This window comes from Aythya marila, assembly GCF_965140915.1.
Source record: "Aythya marila genome assembly, chromosome: 3".
In the NCBI taxonomy this organism is placed as follows: domain Eukaryota; kingdom Metazoa; phylum Chordata; class Aves; order Anseriformes; family Anatidae; genus Aythya; species Aythya marila.
The window spans coordinates 66,134,558-66,154,423 of record NC_139044.1 but is presented as its reverse complement, the minus strand read 5'-3'; the positions used below and the strand labels follow the sequence as shown (position 1 = coordinate 66,154,423).

At 37.3% G+C, this 19,866-nt stretch overlaps 1 protein-coding gene across 5 annotated transcripts in view; it reads left to right on the top strand.

Annotated features, from left to right (window-relative positions):
• The window catches only part of FBXL4 (F-box and leucine rich repeat protein 4), a 62,105-nt gene extending 46,052 nt beyond the window's left edge, over positions 1-16,053 (top strand). For 2 of the 5 annotated variants that reach the window (XM_082755595.1, XM_082755596.1), the window contains exons 7-9: positions 1,966-2,037; positions 3,175-3,487; positions 11,085-16,052. In XM_082755595.1, coding sequence (XP_082611721.1) covers positions 1,966-2,037; positions 3,175-3,487; positions 11,085-11,248 — 549 coding nt within the window. In that variant the 3' untranslated portion in view covers positions 11,249-16,052. Of the gene's footprint in view, positions 1-1,965; positions 2,038-3,174; positions 3,488-11,084 lie in introns of all 5 variants that reach the window. The other 3 variants (XR_014317075.1, XR_014317076.1, XM_082755597.1) reach the window with 3 other exon arrangements.
• The last annotated feature ends 3,813 nt before the right edge of the window (positions 16,054-19,866 follow it).

Genomic DNA, 19,866 nt, shown 5'->3' with positions numbered 1-19,866 from the left:
TATGGAGTTGATCTTACATACTACAGACTGCTCAGTGTCTATTCACTTCTGAGCTGTTTGTGTCAGTTAAGGAAAGGTATTGCTGCTTCCTATCCTTTCAGGCCAATGTTTAAATTCCACTGTAGAAACCATTGCTGAAAAATGTGGAATACCATCAAGGTGTTCAGTTTTCCTCTGGAGTCACCAGAATTCCTGCAGAAGTCCTGTTTAGAATTGGGTGTGCAGTCGGACTGATTTATCTAGCTCTGATATTTCAGGTTTGTAGAGATGGGCGTGGGGATTTCATTTTCAATTTGAGCATCTGAGTCGGTTCTGAAGCTGATAGCTTTCACTGAGGTAAAGGGTATGTCTCCTCTTATTGGAGTCTCTCATTTACTCAGGTTTAATGCTCCAAATAAAGCACTTGCTTAATAAGTACTTAAAATGTTTTGGATATTTACACATTTTCTAGCTTTAAAGTGTTATCTCTTTTATAATGACTTTTAAATGCTTTTATGTTTAATTCCCTAGTCTACCTTTTTCTTTAAAAACAAATGAAAGTCGAGCGAGCAGGCAGACAATGGTTTGTAAGACCTTTGCAAAGATGTTTGTGAGGAAGGCTTATTCATACCCTCTACTTTTAGGCTGCCTTTGGGAAATCAAATCTCAGAAGGCCAAGCTGGAAGCTGAGGTTCCATACAAGTTAAGTGTTGGGTGTTTCTAATTGGTCCCTGGAGGTGCCTAAATTAGATGTCTGAAATGATCTCCAGGAGTACTCCACACCGTGTCCCTGTCTGCCAGCCTTTCAGTGGAAGACATCAGATAGCTCCTTATGGTGCCATGACAAAAGGTCCCATTTGTGATGAGTTTCGTTAGAATATAACTTAGAACTAAGTATTTTACTTAAAATTTCTGAAAACAAGCAAGCTTAAACATAAATATAAGCTATACTACACATGCGTACAAGTATTGTTGACTAGTGTTCCTGTAGGAATTCTGCTTATTAGCAGTTATTTTGTCCTATGTATTCTGTTTTGTTTTGTTTTTTTTTTTTCCTGTGAGGAACTACTGTGTATCCTGAAAGTATCCACAGACTTAAATCATTGATGTGTTGTGAAACTTGTTGCAGTTTTCAAGCTCACGAAATCTTATGATGCACAGTTATTTGTGATATGAATCCCAGGCTGTGTTCTTTTTTGCACTGGAGTATGTTTCACACTACAAAACAAAATATGGCTACAGACAACGCAGAGGAATCTTTTCTCTTAGAAACACAAATAAAAAAACCTGTGAAGTTTCTCTTGTCATGGAACAGAATAGCCATGTATTTAACATCTTGTAAGATGCATCTGGCATTCCAGTATAATTTCAGGCTGAGTAATGTGCAATACTTTCTGAAAAGAATGGCCACGTTAAATGGCAGAAACATGACTGTAAAGTACACATTATATCTGTTTCAGCCTGCATGCTGGTAGTGACAGGTGCTCAATGGTTGTCAGCGTCCTTGTCAGCACGGAGACTCCTTTGACATTAAAGTCACCAGCTCCGTCCTGATGCTGCACAGCTCTATTGGCAGTTCCATCAGGCTGCGGCCCATCAGCGAATGTCAGAGGCTCTGCTGTTCTGCTGGCATGTCACCAGCCCTCTCTGGTTTGGGTCTGGCCTCGCCTGTTATTTGAACTTGCCACACTTCTTCAGCAGCTTCCCTGTGGGAAATGAATGGATAGGTCAGGGGTGTGTAGGTATCTTTAGGGCAATGCAAAACCACATCCAAAGTGACTCGCGTAAAGGTTTGTAATGATTACCATTACTTTAAGCCAATCAATGGGTAGAGTACCTAGGGACTCATTAAGTGGCATTTGTGGTGTCTGTAACAGAGTTTTGAGCTGTATTTCAGGAAATGCAGTGACAGCCTTTAATGCCTAATTGACCTCTTCTCTTTGTTTCGCTTTCCATATTTCCTTCTGATGTGTTCCCCTGTGGCAGCAAACAGCCCTGCTTAGTATCCTGAACTTCTGCTCGGAGCTTCAGCACCTCAGCCTGGGCAGCTGCGTCATGGTGAGTAGTTAGACCTCTCTGTGGGCGTGTATGTGTGCACACACTGGCTTTGAAACTCGACCTGGATTTATGCCTCACAAAGATAGGTTAAATGCTGGGCTGATGTTATGTCAGTTTTCAAACTTCTGAAAGGTCCAAGATGAACATGACTTAGTTGTATATCTAAAGATTGTGTGTCAGTTTAGTAGGCCTAAAGTCTAGCTTGTTAGGTTTTTTCCGTTGTTCTTTAGCCTCTTTATAAACTTTGGGGCATTTTTTATATGTTTATATACATTTACATATACTTTTCCTTTCCAAAAAACAATAATTAAGTTATCTTTTACATTCAGACTAAATCATCATTTCTGACAGGTCCACTCTGGTGTGTGATACTACAGTTGTAAACACAAGAAATGATTTCAACAGAAGTTATTTAAGTTATAGACTTGGCTAGGTGCACGTTTTTCTTTTAAGAAAGAACACAGCAATTACTGTAGGGGAATCATCTGAGCTGTATCACACGTGCATGCCAGAACTGTGTGCAGTGGAATTTAACTTGCTGCTGTCTCTGTGATAAGCACATCTGATAACTCATCAGGGAAACTTTGTGGACCTTCCTTGTAGTTGAGAAGCAAACGACAGAGCAGAATTGGCAAACCTTCCAAGCTTTGACTTGTGGACAGAGGAATAAGGCAGCATGACTAAATTGTGTTTTCTGATAGTAGATTTCATTCCTTCTGCATGTAGAACTTTGCTTCCATAAGGAGCTGCAGCAAATGATCAACTTAGAATGGAAATAGAGTACTTTAATGCATGTGTCCTTATGGTTGCAATGCCTATGATCATAAAGACAATTTTAATCATTTTTGAAGGAAAAAAAAAAAAAGGTGCCTTCAAAGGAAATGAACTTGTAACTGCATTTTCACTGTTCCTTAGTATCAAGTGAATTTAAAAGCATGTATGTCTGGGGGTTGATAGAAAATTTATTTTTGTCTTATATAAAAGTAGACCTCACTGTACAATGAATAATTTTCCGAGCTCTTTAGAAATGTCAAATGCTTAAGACAGATCTGTAGGTGTGTTAGCAAGCAAGTCTTGAAACACCTATGTATGTCTGGAAGGATGGTATATATGACAAAGTGTTTGTTTTCCTTGCAGATTGAAGACTATGATCTTATAGCAAGCATGATGGGAGCAAAATGTAAAAAACTTCGCAGTCTGGATCTGTGGAGATGTAAAAACATAACTGAAAGTGGAATAGCAGAACTGGCTTCAGGCTGCCAGCTTTTGGAAGAACTTGATCTTGGCTGGTGCCCTACATTACAGAGCAGTACAGGCTGTTTTGCAAACCTTGCACGTAAACTCCCGAACTTACAAAAGCTCTTTCTTACGGCCAACAGGTCTGTGTGTGACACAGACATTGAAGAGCTTGCAGCTAACTGTACTCATTTACGGCAGCTAGATATATTGGGTAAGAAAATGTAGGAATATTGGTATAAATTTCACTGTCTCTCAAAAGCCTTAGAGTTAAAAAGGAGTCCATATGACAAAATTGCCTTCTAGACATTTTAAAATAAATCTTTCTTAAAAATTTGGCTTATCATATGAAAATAAAGGGATGGAAGTATTACTGAAGTGAGCTTCTGACACAAAATCCAACGGATTTATACCAACTGTGTAATTTGATTGTTTAGCGTTAATTGCTTACACTGAAAATGTCGTGGACTTCTTTCAACAACTTCTAGTTTCACATTCACCAGTATATTTAACTGAGATCTTTTGACTTTTGACTCTCAGAAGTTCTTCAATTTCTTCTTGTTTCTGCTTTTGTTGTTTTATTTTATTCCTGTGAAGTGTGACAAAGTATATTTATAGTGGGAGTCTGTGACTAATAAACAGATTTCTGCTTTTGCATAAGACAGATATACTGAGCAGTGTTAAGAGTGTTTGTCACTTTTTACCAGGGAAGGAGTTTGTCTTATTGAAGAGGAAAAGAAGTAATTAATAACAAAACTTAAAATGGACTTTTCTGTAGGGTGGGAAAGAAGTGATGAGGGGCAAAAAACACAGTGAATCTTAATTTTCTCATTTTCTGCAGATTCTATAGCTAAAAATATTTTGGTAAATCCAAATATTCTTGGTATTCCTGAGTAAGGACTTTGAGAATTATATTTTTTTCGTGATACTGAATTTATTCTGTCTGTGGTGGAATTTTAAAATAGTGTAGGATAGCAGTGGTAGAAAATTTATTCATCCTTTTACTGACTTACTTTCACAGGGTTAGTTGAAAAACAAAGATGTAAAATATTAACGGGAAGAAAGTAACCACACTGCATATTTTTAATAATAGTTGTAATGTGGAAGTATTATGTTTAGGTTGAGAGTGATGCTGTGGAGAAACAGAGCCCTCAACTCAATGTTCCAAGCAAGTTTAAGGCTATCACTATTTCTCATTAAAAAAAAAAAAAAAGGCTTCATATTGTTCCCACAATATAGATAGTAAACACTTACTATGAAATGCAATTTTACTTATCTCTAAATGAGACTCACCTTCTGAACAACAGAAAAGGAGAAGGCAAAGGAGAATGAACGGATAAAAATATAACTCCACCTGGTGCTACATACTGTTCTGGCTTAATGCATAGGTTTGCAGGTGGCAATGTGTTTTTGCTTGTATTTAAGGGAATCTACTTTGTAGCTAGATTATCAAGGGTACCTTTCCCTAGTCAGACACGAAAAGTTTCCAGAAGGCATAGTGAATACGGTCTTTCATAAACATGTATGTTCTCCTGACCACCCACTTACATGCATTTCTGTTACAATGGTGTTGTCTGCCCACAAATCGGTCTGACCTTTTCACTACACCAGAGGCTGCCGAATGAATAGATCAGTTGTGTTAAGCCTGCAGATAGGCTGCTGGTTCTGCTGCTTCTCTGCCAGTACTGAAGGTTTGTTGCCACGCTTCTCCTTTAACATTTGAGTTCACATTTGAATTCACTTTAATGCCTCGTTGATGTTTTTGTAGAAAAATGTGTGAACATGGAAAAGGAATTTTGTTCCATTCCCTGAGTGTTTACCAGCATTTACTGAGTCAGGTTAACTACAAATCCACTTTTCCTGGTGAGACTGCGTGTTGGGTTAAGAAGGGTGCTCTGCAAAGGACATCCAGTTGAATCGTCTACAACGTTACCAAAAACCTCAAAATCCATTCCCAGAACACTTCTTTTAGAAGTGTTCTTCCTTTAGAGCAATACTTAGTAGAGAAGAAAGACTCTTCTGCTATAAATAAGTCAGTACAAGGTGATACAGTATATGTGGAGTGACCCAGCTATGTTGGCAACAGTAAGGAAACCATCTTTACGTCTTTGAATATGGGACCCATTACAGTCTGTGGTTCAAAGGAGTTGCCACGTAGAATCACAACCTTGCTTGGGTCATCTGGAAGTAGAATTCCCAGCTGTTCAAATACAAATGCAGAAGTCTCTGTCTGAACTAAAGACCTAGCCTCTTAGAGCGCAAGAGTACTGAGAAAATAAATCTCTGTACTCTAACTTTTGGCTGCTGATGTCAGACAAGCCTTCTTTAAAAGGACAAAATCATATGAAGCATTTATATAGCTTATAATAGAAGTGTGACAACAGGTCTTAAGCCGTTAGAGGCCTGAGGTCAGTTCTCAACTTTGCAAGACTAACCTTGAACAGCAGGTCTTCTCTATGATGTGAAAGAACGTGCGGTACTCTTTTATATCCTTTGTCATTCCCAAGTAAAGAAATGGCTGGCTTATACCTGCATTGTGAGGGGCATAGAACTATTGCTGCTAGGTTAGCAGTGCATGTGGTGAGGGAGCTTATTTTTTTTCTCAGTAACACTGTGTAAAACAGGGACTTAGATAAGTAAGGATCAAAATGTCTTACCTTTATAGTATAGTCACCGTCACAGTCGATACTTTGTTGGTATTTCTCTGCAGTTGGTAGAACTACAAACTTGGCAGGGAAAATTTCTTGTTTCAGTTACACAATATTTACAACCACAATATTTTCAGGACTGAAGGAAATCTAAGGCTCTGAAAGAAAGCTTGTTGAATTGTATATCTTACATTTTAGTATTACAAAATCAATGTTGCATGTGCACTGGATGCTGTTTTCAGGTGGCAGGTCCTGCAGCTTGCTAACTATCTGTCCTTTCCTTAGTCTTTCCATTATTGCTTGGTAATTCCCTTGTTCCTAAATCAGTGGACTTCATAGAAGATGGAAGTTTCCAGTTTCTAAGGGCTGCATAAAATCATTGGCCTGTATGAAGTGTTATTTGATGGGTAGTTGTGTTTAAATGGTGTAATGGTGTGTAAATCATGCTTGAGAAAGTAAACTTCTGTTAAAAATCATGGTTTGGATCCATATCTGCAGTATTTATAGTACAGCTTGGAAGAGCAAGTATGATATTAAGTGTGTCACTAAGTACATGAGGGTGTGCCTTCTTCAGTTTTTAAGTTCTGAGGTGGTTTTTTTTTTTTTTTACCCATTACATACTGAGCTGCCTGCTTACAAATATTCTATGCCCGTATCTTTTCCATGAACTGACACAGTGGGTTATACAGGGAATATTCTCCTATTCTTTGTTTGCTTGAGGATGTCCACCCAGCAGTAGAATGTTCCATCTGTGATCATCTGACTGCTTTGTAGTGATGCAGTATGTTGTCCAGTGCTATGGATCTTCAAGTGGGAACCTCATGACAAGACAGGAGACAACCTGGCAATGCTGAAAGCTTTTATTGTATGCTGTGTTAGCTGCTCAGTTAGTTATGTTGCTGTGGGGCTACAGGCTGCTGTCAAGGATGGAGAATAAGTCATGCTAACCTTGCTCCCCAGCAATCTTAACTGTCTGTCCTGCACAAAAAGAGTAATAAAAAGTAGACACCCTTGTTACCGCAGAATTCATGTACTCCTGTCTACATACCAACACCTCCCACACCTTCCTGAGCAACAGAAAACCCAACTGCCCCCTTGCCAGCTGTCAAAATCTTCAGCTTTCTCTTGAGAGCATCAACACATAGTTAGTCAATTCAAACATGAAAATGTGCAGCGTGTTGAAGTTTAGAATTCAAAGGGTGTGCAATAAATTGAATAAAACGTAAAGAATAAAAGGCTAATCTGGCTGGTCTAGGGGAGAAAATACGTGTTTTTTTTGGGGGGGGAATAGTGCTAGTTATTTCCATGATCTCTACTTCTTTAGCCAAGAAACATATATGCATTCTTTTTCAATAACAGTTGGAAGTTTTTTCACATGTATCCTGTTGAAAGCTTATTATGAGTGTATTTTTAAATGAAATTACTCAAGGCACGTCTTTTTTTACTTAATATTCATCTTTATTGTAATTTGTGTAGCAGTACCCTTTGCCCCGGAAACTAGGGCTCTGACAGTTTCCAGAGGTGGTACTTCTATAGCTTTATATATGATAGATATAAATTAAATAACTCTTCTAGCAAACAAATCATCAGTCAGTGCCTTTAATGAAGAGGATACCGGAGAACTTTTTTCTTGAGAATAAACTGAACAACAAAATTAAATAGTGGATTTTAATACACTGATTATGTATTTACTTTGAGAAATAGGTAATTAGTTCATGTAGGAAATATTTTAGTAAATAGCAAAGGTCTAAAAGCCTCCAAACTAAACCAGAATGTGTTATGTAGGTAACTAGCATTATATGTTGTCAATTTCTGAAAGACAAAAAAAAGTGTCATATTATTCACACTTCTGCCATGCTTTTGGATGTGCTTTAGAGAAACGTATGTATCACTAATTGTACATTGTATAATCAGAGTAATACTGTGGACGATGTTTGCTAATCCTGTGCTGTGAATATACAAACACCAACCGGGTTGGCCTTTTTAGCTTTGGAAAAGGTCTTTCCTAACACATTTTTTTTTTTTTTTGAAGTCTGAGGAGGGTAAAAGGAAGAGGTGCAGTAAAGCATGTAATTTAAATGACCTATTTCAGTTACAAATACATTAAAAAGTCTTTGTCTTAAATGAAACCACAGGACAACTGTCAAAGTTCAGATAATTGCAGTATCAATTTTGAGGGTTGGTGGAAAGATGAGTAGCATAATGCTCGTAGAGTTTCAGTTGGAATGGTAGAGCTGGCCCTTCTGGTAGGGCTGTGGTACTATGGTAAAATTATGGTCAGGTAAATATGTAACTGAAGCATATCACAGAATTTGCGTGTGGCAATAGGGATTGTTACATCAGCCAGTTGACCATTGTGGTGACAGATTGTGTAATAACAAGAGAGTTAAAAATTACAATAATAATAAGTTTTGATACCTCTGTATCAAAATAAGGTAATGTATATAATATATATATATATATATAATAATGTAGATAAGGTAAAATACAGGGGCATGATAGCAAAACCCGTTTACAGATAACATCAAGTGATGTCCCAAAACTTCTAATCTGAGAACCTATCATAAAAGAAGTGAAAAGCACAATTAGACACCCCCTTGTTTATGCGGAGGAGTACAGGAGATCACTAAAAAATGAGGCATCTTTCTGGAAATGAGACCTGTTCAAAGAAGGAAAACAGGGAAATGAATTCTAGGAAGTAAAAAATCATCACAGTAAGGCAGAAATGAGATATTAAGGAACCGATGGCGAAAGGTAAATGCTGAAAATGTATTTCACATGTGTTACAAGAAGTTTATGGGAAAATTGCGGAGACTGGTAGATGATCAAGATTTGATCTGGCCACTTAGATAGGAGAAGGCCTTTCCAGGAAAACTGTTGTTGCCTCCAGTCACTGCAAGGGGGATCAAGTTGGCTGCCATCAAACTCTTTCTTTCCAGGAGATTAGCCTGGAAAACTGTCTTAAATTGGAATGCCAATAGAGGAGGCTTTTGAACAAATCAATACATTGAACAATAATAAATTGTTAGGACTAGATCGTATTTATGCAGCAGTTGTAAAGGAGCTCAAACACAAGACTGTTGAGATCTTTCTTATGGTGCGTGATTTGTCACATTAATCAGCCTCTTCACTAAAGTCTTCGCTAGAGGAGTGAAGGTTTACAAACATGGCACTATCTTTTGCATAGGTTAGAAGCTATGAAACAGTAGGATTATCTTTTGTGTAAACTGGTTGCAACCACACTAAAGAATCAGTGGATATGAGGAATGTTACAGTATTTTGAAGGAGAGCTCCATCCATATGAGGATGGTTATGTCTTTCAAACCTAGAATTCATTGGAGGTTGTGGTGAATGCTGATCCAGCCCATAGAGGACTGGACTTTTAAAAGCCTTCACCTAGCTTATTCTGCTTTTATAACTTACCAGTCTTTTGTCTTAGAGTCTGTGCTTCAGAGAAAGGACAGCAGAGGCCAAGAATGCTTTGTCTTTTTGCTCATCGAAGTTCAGTCACTGCTGTGTTCACCCAGTGTCCGTACTGTGACAGGTGCTGTCTGATCTGTTTGAGTAGTCCAGGCAAAGGGATGAATAATGCTGTACCACAGCTTGCCGATAACACACAGGCATACAAGACAGAAAAACCTAAAGCTGAAGAATTTAAGACTGAAGGCTTGCAAAATGGGGCTATGATACTTGGTAAACTAATAACAAAGGAAGAGGAAAACAGTTCCATCAAGCTTATGAATGGTTTTGAAAAAGTGAAAAGTGAATGCTGTCACTGCTTCTTTATTTTATTGCCCCTTAATTATTGTAATTCACACACAGTGGGTTTAAAGCTGATTTCCTTTTTTCAACACCAAATACAGTTGAGCTGTAGAACTAGTGGAGGGGCCATAAATATACATGAGTTCAGAAAAGTAATAGTAGCATTCATGAAAGGTAAGGTAGCTTCAGAAATCTCTAAATCAATAATTTGTCAGTTAAGAGTATCTACCAGTGAACAGCTACTTTAAAAATCTGTTGTTGCATCTATTTTTGTTGGTTTTGCTATAAGCATTATTGGTCCTGCCAAAGACAAGATACTAGACTGGACGGCTTTGTGGGGTGAAATTCAGTTCAAGACAGAGCTGTGTAGATTGATTTATCTACCAATAGATGTCTACAGTCATGTTGGATGACCTTGATGAGCAGTGTAGCCCACTATAGACATCTAGGCTAGATTCACTTGCCCAGAGTAACCTTCCTGGCTGCTAGCTGTTTGAGTAAGACATGGATCTCCTGTCGGTCCTGTGACCTGTCTGCCAGCTGTGTGTGGACATCCTGCATGGTCTAAGGAATCCCAGGTGGCACCAGGCACTTCACAGGCAACTGAGTCATACCCCAGTCAAATGAATTGTGTGCTGCATTAACTATGCTGACTAGATTTCCATCAACTGCAGAGGTTCCAGGCTTATGTGTTTTTCTATATAATATATTTATTTCTGACTGAATCCAGTGCTTGACCTGACCCAATGTGAAACTTAATAGTTCAGTCACTATGGTCATGTTTTTAGTGTGTTTTCTGTTACAGGTATCCTATACATATCCTATATACAGGAAAGACAGATAGTACTTGAATTGCTCTTGCATGCTTCTGGGTATAATACTCAATCTAGAGTCCTAAAAGCCTTGCTAATTTATTTATAATGGGAATAGCCCATAATAGTGTGTACTGTGCCAGTCGTTGGAGTCACCAGAACATGAACGGTTGATGATGAATCAAGGACATGATTGTAGCATACAATTTTGCTTGTGGCCAAAGCCTAGCATCTAGATCCTGGATCTTGTGGGTTTGGATACTTTTGGTCAGCTTCTGTAGTTAGGAACTGCTCTTGAAGTTGCAACATCTCTCCTAAGGAGAAAGTAGTGGACTTGAGCAGCTGAGTTAAGAAAACGTAACAGGCTTCTTAAAAGCAAAACAAACAAACAAAAAACAAAACAAACAAAAAATAAAACTTGCAAAGACAGGCTCTGAGAAGTTTTTAATTTGAAATCTAATTGGACAAAAAAAACAAACGTAACACAGTGTTAATTTTTTTTTTTTCATGATGTAGTATTAGCAGCTTTAAAAAAAAAAAAAAAGATTAACTTTCCTATTTGTTTTCTTTCTTTTTTGTTTTCAAACAGGGACAAGGATGGTAAGCCCTGCATCTTTAAGAAAATTGCTGGAGTCTTGTAAAGATCTTTCTTTACTTGATGTGTCCTTCTGTTCACAGATTGATAATAGAGTTGTCCTAGAACTGAATGCCAACTTCCCTAACGTGTTCATAAAAAAGAGTTTCACCCAGTGACTCACTACATATGCTGCTATGGAATTCGTTTGACAGTTATTTCCTGTGAATTTGTGCTGACTTTTTTAAGAAGAGTATAAATTCCCTATGAAATAGTGGAGAGTATTAAATATCTGCACAAATGGGTAAAATACGTTTAAGTATATTATGCATTTCTTAGAGTTGATATTGTACCTAATAATTGTTTATCCTGTTAATTTATGGCATTGCATGTTTTTAAATACTTGCCATGTATGTGGTTTTAATGACAAGAAAATGAAAAACATCTTAAATATCCCTTTATAGGGCGTTATAGACAGTAGACTGTGTTAATATCTAGATAAAAGAAAATGTTGAATATTTAGCAGTAAGAAAAATATGGGTGCTTCCTTTTATGTGTATATATATATGTACATGTGTGTATGTATATATAAATGTTTACAGATATACATACGCACATACTGTAGCATTTTAGTTTGTTCTGCAGCATAAGATCTTATGATCAGGCCTAGAAATTTTTTTATTTGAAAAACTGCTTAAGCTTCTGTAAGAATGGATTGAAGAGACACTTTGTCTTCTTCCTTTTTTTTGGCAATGAACTGTATCTGATACATTTTTCTCCCTTCCTCCATCTGAAATAGATGTAGTGATGTTTTACAGTCCAGCCTAAACGACACAACAGATAAAAGCAAGAACCTTCCACCTGAACTTATAGCAGAAACGAGAGAGAAAATTGCGAGCTGCTTCTTGATATTGGATATAAAGTTTGAGCCAGGTACTTAGTGTCATAACTGATGGTGTGTAGAAAACTCCACAGCAATTTTCTTTTCAAATTTCTGTCATGGTGAAGACTGTTGGTTTGTGATACATCTGTTTATCATGTCAAGTACCATTTTAAAAAACATATTAATACTTGAGATAATGTATTAGCAACTGTCTCTTGCGCTGAAATCAAATCTGCTATCAAGTATAAGAACAAGCATCTTTGTTCAGTAAAACAGCAATGAAAATACAGTGGTTCTGAAACAAGGGCAAATATGATTTAGTGACTTACTAATATAAGGTATTGTATTTGTTTTGTTTGTTTGTTTTCCAAGAGGTGATAGCTCCAAGTACTGTTGCGCTCTCTCTTTAATACTGTTTAGCTGCTGAAGAAGGAAAACTGTGTTGATGGACAAATTATAAAGATTTTTTTTTACTTTTTGTACTTACTTGGATGAAGCTTTTCTCTTTCTTCTTTAATACCATGGCTAGAGTATGTTGCTATGTACAGAGAGAGTTTAGTGTTTTACCTTTTCTAGCAATTGTTGATGAATATGGACCATGACATGCAGCCTGTCATTTGATATTGGCTCCACCATTACTGTCACGATGGCACTTATTACCTACTGGAAGAAGAGGGAAAATATTTTGTCTGGCAGAAATGCGTTATTGCACTGAAGATCCCTGGCAAAGAATACTTCAATTTATGCGGTAAAAACCCATGCACTAGTAGAGGACTGCTACGAAATGTTACAGATTCGACAATCTCTGACTCCTGAATGAACACTATGAACTCTTTGTGCAGGTGCCAATACTTTATAAACCATGTCATGAAACAGCTACAAAACATCTATCTGATTTTATAGGAAGACCTTTTTCTTCTGATTTTTTTTTTTTTTTAATTTTACAGAATCTTTTGGGAATTCTAGATCTGAAGATGGACATATACAGTTGGCTTTCTGATTTTTTTTTTCCTCTACACAGATGGCACTATGGGATTTCCAGCTATATTATGCCATTCCATTTTTATTAAACTGGACATTGTTAGAGATCTTTAAATTCAGATATTTTTTTCCCCACTGACAGATGTCAGCTTTGGCATGATTCTGTGTTGAGACTTCATTTGTTTCCATCAGGTTTGGATTGATTTATTTTTCTGGGAACTTAACTTTTGATGTTTTTTTTTATCTACAAGTAATATTTTTCATTGTAACTGAATATTAAGCATTATTAAGCATTGTAGGAAAACACAGGTTCAGATAACAGGAGTTTACAAAGAACAGTATTTTAAAACAAATGTTTTTGTTGAGAAATTTTACTTCTCAGGGTGCATCTGTTTTATCTCCTTCTTTCTTAGAGATCTTCCTTGTTTTCCAATGTAAATAGAATGGGATGTGGATGAAGTTATATCCGTTGTGCCTTCATACTGGTAAACTAGGTAAATAGTAGAGTGTCCCTACTATTCAGCATCAGTGAATCAAGTTAAGTGTTTTTGTAATCATGTATGTGTAAAGGATTTTGTTCTCTGTTGCTTTTTAGGTAGTATAAAGGAGGTTTAAATTGACGTTTTGTTCATACTATTTTTTTCTTTATGTTGTGTCTTCTTTTTGAAGTTGGTTTTGTCAGAAATGTTCTATTTTATCTTGAAAGATAAATTGAAGTCTGTTCTTTATTTGGACCATTTAAAACTTAGCTATTGATAATGTAATAAAGTCATATAGTTGAGAAATAATTGGGGAATACTTTCATCTGTACTTGTACACCTTAACCTTCAATCAGTGAGTTAAAAGCTCTTTTAGCTAAGGCTTTATACCGGCAAGAAGTCTTTCAGCAAAGCAAGGAAAGACCAGATTTTACATTTCTGATATCTCTAATAAAAAAAAAATAAAATAGTTTTAGACCTTCCTTATATGTTACAATGAAGCAAGAATAGGTCACTGTATTTTTAGTTATTTTATACTTAGATGTGCATATATATCATTTATACATACATGTATGTATATACACGTTGTGTGTATATATACTCTATGTATAAATCTCAAAGGTTTTCATGTATCAGTTACTTTTGTGAAGTAATCATAATAGCAAAGGTGTTTTGTAGCAGTTGTGTTTTTAAAACATTGTTGTACTGTACACAGAAACTGAGTCCCTCTCCATCTGTGCAACAGGAAAAGCCTGGCCATTAGGTGCCTGGTATTTCCTGTGTTGCTTTGCCACAGTGCCTTTTGTTTGTCTGCACGTGGAAGATATTACAGGGTATGGTAGAGTGCGAATGCAAAGTCCGATAACTACTGTGGAGACTCTCCATGTGAAGCAGTCATATAGAGGGAAACTTGTTCTAGTTTCACTTAATCCAAAATGAATGATGCCAAATCAGTCAGAGGAGTTTAATTATTTTGGAATTGGGTCATCTTCTCCAACAGTCGACCATCCCTCTGTCACATTATCTAAATCCTGCTTTTAAGGATATTCCATTTTTCTTACCTTGTCCTTTGATCTCATCTATCTTTCTGAAGCATGGTAAAAGATGTGCTTTGGTGAATGTTAAAAAATAAAAATAAAAAATTGCTAAAATGCCTGGGGGAAAAAAAAAGTGTCTTGTTCTGAAGTTCTCCTGTTCTTCAACTTAAGGGGGATTTCTGTACTATATATATGAAGTTGGCATGGGCTGTCACATCAGGAGATACGGCATTCATTATTCTGGTCATTTAAAAAGTTAATACAAAAATTTTAGCAGTTAAAATCTTCCTAACTCTCAAAGGTTTTAATTCAATAGTGCACATAATCCAGAATTGTCTGACTAGTCTAGATATCTCTCTGGATATGGATGGGCTTCTTTTGTTTAAATTATGCACTCAATTAAGTACGTTACTGAGCTTGACTTTAGAAGAACAGTTCACATAGGAGTTTGAACCTTATGATACCCATGTACTTAGATATCCAAATTTCAGAAAAAACAAACAAACAAACAACAACAAACATTCTATTTGTTGCCTGATCGTTTCCTTACGGCTCTCATGCCAACTTTTCCAAATGTAAGATGTCCAGCAATCATGGTACACTGAGTGGAATTCATCTTGCTGAGTGCTGGCTGTCTGAGAGACGTTTGGTTTATGGGAGGAATCTGGGCACCTCAAGAGAGCTATTAATCTTCTTCTAAGATAGATATTTAAGGAAAGTAGAATGAATGATTTTCTGGAGAGCCCCTGTGGAGACTGCAGAAGCTGTGATTTTAGCTCAGGTTAGATACTTTTCTTTGGAATACCAGACGGAGATTAATTCCATCCAGTGTTGTACTCCCTGCCTTGGAATAGTGAAAAACAAGACTGGAACAACATCCATCCCCGAATGTCAAAACCTTCTAAAATCTATCCAGAAAGAAATAAATCAGAGATGTTGACAACTTAAAAAGTATTTTCTTGTTTAATTCCAGGATCTGCTTCTGCCCCAAGTCCCTTGCCAATGCCTGTAGTGTCTTTTTTGTCTTTTTTTTTTTTTTTTTTTTTTATTAAATTGAAATGCATCTCCTTTCTCTATTTTAAAATTTCATGTATCTAACCGGCTATATGTATAATTCTATGAATGCATGGAATTAAGTGGAAAACAGAATTAATGTATTGCATTTATTTTGATAATCTTTCATATTGCTATAATTAAACCTATGACTACTTTAACTGTTCTCCTGTCATCAGCAATGATACCCACTGTGCATTTGAAAAAATTGTGTGTTTGGTCCTGGTTCTTACTGTGTGTACTTATTGCATCTTATGGGATATATTTCCCATATTGCATCTGCAGGACTACTAAATTTACAAAAACTAGATAAAATGTAGCATTTTATTATATGGAGCTTGGGGGTGGCTTTATGTATTGATTTACATGTTCATTATTACTCTCTTGCAATGATTCCGTAAGTTGTAGCTTTTGATATTACTAAGCGAAAGATTCCTGGTTTAATGCATTTGTACATGCTATGTTAGACATGGTCAACATTTTTCCAAAATAAAAGTTTGTCTTTCACTGCTTTCACTGAGATGTTAATTTCTGTCATTTCAGATTTCTTAGTTGGCAATGAAGTCCAAGAAGGGCTTTTAATTAAATACTACCACACATGGGACAAGTTGTGATAGCTGACATCAGGAGGGATTGAGTCATAAGTCTTGTGTGTGAAGGGCCTTATGATCTTCAAAGAAGGGCCTTGGCAAGATGTGGCTCTTTTTAAGAAGATTCAGCCTCAATAGTAGCAGACGGTAGTATTTATCTTTTTAGCTAATGGATAAAGTATTATTTTTGTTTGATTTGTGTAGCTCTAGTTTGATTTAAGAATGATGCCTGTCATAAGACATCCTAAGTTGGAGAGGATCCTTTGTGAGGAATGAAGTTTTTCTCTTGCATGTTTTGTTCCCTTTTTAGCAAAACAAGCAAATAATGCAAATAATAAAAAACAAACAAAAACACCACACTTTTCCTCAGATACTAAAGAAATGCCAAATGCCAAGAAAGTTGAGAAAAAGAAGCAAATGGGACTTTTGAGGCAGTTGGTATGGAAATTTGTGGAAACATGACCAGACCTATTTATGGACAATGAAGAAGGTGCATTCATTGTTCTAGATCAGCAGTTACCTTTCCCAGGAATTTAGTTTCCTGTAAAATGTCACATACTTACATTTCTAGGTCAAGATTCAGTATTAAGACACTGATATTACTGTTTTGTATACATGCTTGTGCCATAGTGCCTAATGTCTACCTAGCTACCTAAAACTATTCTTCATCTACCACTGCCCAACTGCATTTTTTCCTAGAAAACATACACAGATGTATGCAAGATTTAGTTCACTTTTTTTGCAGTTTGTCCTTTCTGAGGACATGAACTGTACTTTTGAAGTAAAAACAAAGATAAAAAGAAGACTCTGGGGAAGAGAAGGCTTGTGTGATAGGAGAATCTGATAGAGGGGAATAAGTCAAGGGAGTTAGGCTCTTTCCAGGGGTTCTCAGTGCCAGGACAAGAGGCAGTGGGCACAAACTGACATGCAGGAGGTTCTGTTGAAGCATCAGGAACTACTTTGCTGTGCAGTTGACTGAGTGCTGGCGCAAAGCAGTTGTGGAGTCTCCCTCTTCAAAGATCTTGAGATCCCTGGCCCTGGGCAAGTAGATGGCCCTGCTTGAGCAGGGGTTCAGGGGTTGCACCTGGTGGCCTCCAGAGGTCCATTTCTACCTCACCCCTCAGTGACTTTGTCATCTGAGACTTGCACTATGGTGGTTCTGTTTGTGTCAGTGTACTGATTGGTGAAAGTGGTGGAAGGGGGAGAAAAGGAAGAAATCACAGAATCATAGGCTCATTTAGGTTGGAAAAGGCCTCTAAGGTCATCTAGTCCAACCTTTAATCTAGCACTGTGAAGTCTACCATTAAACTGTGTCACTAAGCACTACACCTACACGTTTTCTGAAGACCTCCAGGGATGGTGATTCAACCACTTCCCTGGGCGGCAGGGCAGTACTTTCCTGGGCAGTACTGTGATCCAGTGTTTCACACCCCTTTCAGTGAAGATTTTTTTCCTAATATCCAGGCTAAGTGCAATCCTGGTGCAACTCAAGATCGCTTCCTCTTATCCCTTGGTGCTTGGGAGAAGAGTCCAATCCTAACCTTGCTACAGGCTACAGCCTCCTTTCATGTAGTTGTAGAGAGCAATAAGGCTCCCCCTACCCCCAGCCTACTTTTCTCCAGGTTAAACAACCCCAGCTCCCTCAGCTGCTCTTTGTAAGACTCATTCTCTAGATCCTTCACCAGCTTTGTTGCCCGTCTTTGGACACACTCCAGCACCTCAGCGTCCTTCTTGTTACAAGGGCCGAAAACTGAATGCAGTACTCATGGCGTGGCCTCACCAGAGCTGAGTACAGGTGGACAATCACTTCCCTAGTCCTGCTGGCCACACAAGTGTCTTAAAAAATATGTAATGTCACAAGTAGGCACAGGAGTCTCGTTCTTTTGCCTTTTTTTTTTTTTTTTTTTTTTTTTTAAGAGAAGTGCTATTTTTGTTTACATTAGTGGGAAAATGTAACAAAAAATTTTGGTGACATTTTCAATGTACAGTTCTGTAACGTAAAAACCACACCCAACTAATTTATTATTAGTATTACTATAGTATATTATTTATTAGCATTATAGTATATTTATTATCTATTAGTATTATTCTGACTCTGAAGTCTGGAAGTTACACCAAGGACTAAGATAAATGCCTCTGTTGTGGGGTACTGACAAAATTTAGTTTCTAAACAGAAGCTAGCCTATAATACTTTAGGAACTTTGGTTTGTGTCTTCTTATTTTTAGTATTTATTTACATAGATCTTAGGATAAATTTGGCTTACTGTGCTTTGGGTGCCATTTTTTTCCTGCTTACTCTGTTGGAAACTGAATATGGTGGTTAAATATTCATAGTGTCAAAATGTGAAAATTTGAATTCAGATGAAAAAGATGACGGTTTATGAAACACTGAACTGTCAGAATATTTCAGGGAGATACTGAGTATAATGTGATGAACTTAACATCCCTTGCGTGGTTATTTATCGTTGTACCGTGGTGAAGAGCTGTTGGCTAAGGACAGTTTTACTGTCAGTCCGGTCCTCTGCTCACTCTCAGGAGACGGGTTCCCTCTACTGAAAGTTGGTCTGTTTAGACTGACTTTCCTCATGGCTGTACCAAAGACTTCTGCATGATACACACTGCTCTGCATTGAACAGAGGGAAATTAATAAACAGCTGTTTGGTTGTGGTTTGGAAACTAATGGCTAGTCTATGCTTGGAGTCATTTTGGAATAGTTACCAAAAATGAATTTAAATATTCAGGAATTAGTGTGTTTGCAGGGGGACCTTGCACTTTCTCATTTAACTTTCACTTACAGACAAGTCCTAATTACCAGCTGTCCCTTGAGCCATCTTAGTGAAATTGATTTGATGGTCTCATTCTAGCTCTTCCTAGTGAGCATAAAACCACTACAACTCTTTAGCATCTTGTGGCTTTTTGTGTTTGTCTTCTCAACAGGCTTATAGTGCAGCTAGGGTGTGTTGAGGCTGGCCTGATCTCCACAAGTGGTGTGTGTGAATTGCCTGGGGACATTTTCTGCCCATGTTTATTTGTGTGAGTGAGAAGGAATGGCATTTCCAGGCCTTCGAACTTAAATACCCAAACACGACACCTGAATTTATTTAAAAAGGATTTCTCTCTCCTCGTTGCCCCTCAAGTAACTAGCAACAACATACTTGCATGGTGTTTGACTTAATATTTTTATCTTATTATATTATTACTATTTTTATTAATATTTTTACCCACTTTCTGCTGCCACAATAGGATTTTGACAAACAACAACCTGCTACCGTGTTACCTTTTAAAGGGACTAATTTATGTAATAGGGAGAAGAGCAGCAATAGAGGGAAGAGTCCTGGACAGTATCTGTAAATAGGTCTGCTATACGTGCAAGCACCAAAACACCACAAGCAAGTTACTATTTTTTTTTCTTATTTTTTTTTTTAATTTTATTTTTTAATGACAAATCAGAAGGAAAAGGGATAATTGCCTCTAAGTATATTTTCTAAAGTTGGAGGCTATTTGTATCATCTAATTTTAAATATCTAGGGTAGGTACCAAAGTCAGGAAATTACTCTCTTATTAGCCCTTTGCTCTGGATAGGTATGTTCCTCCATGGGGCAATTCAGATCAGGAGATCAGCCTTGAATTGAGAAGCAAAGCCCACATAAACCACATGAAACTAGCTGTAATTGGAGTCTATCTCCCTGAACTACATAGTCTGTCCTAGCATGTGTGGGTTCAGGGTAAGAGGCTGCTTATCCCTTAATGCTCCCTATTAACTGCCAAAGGCCA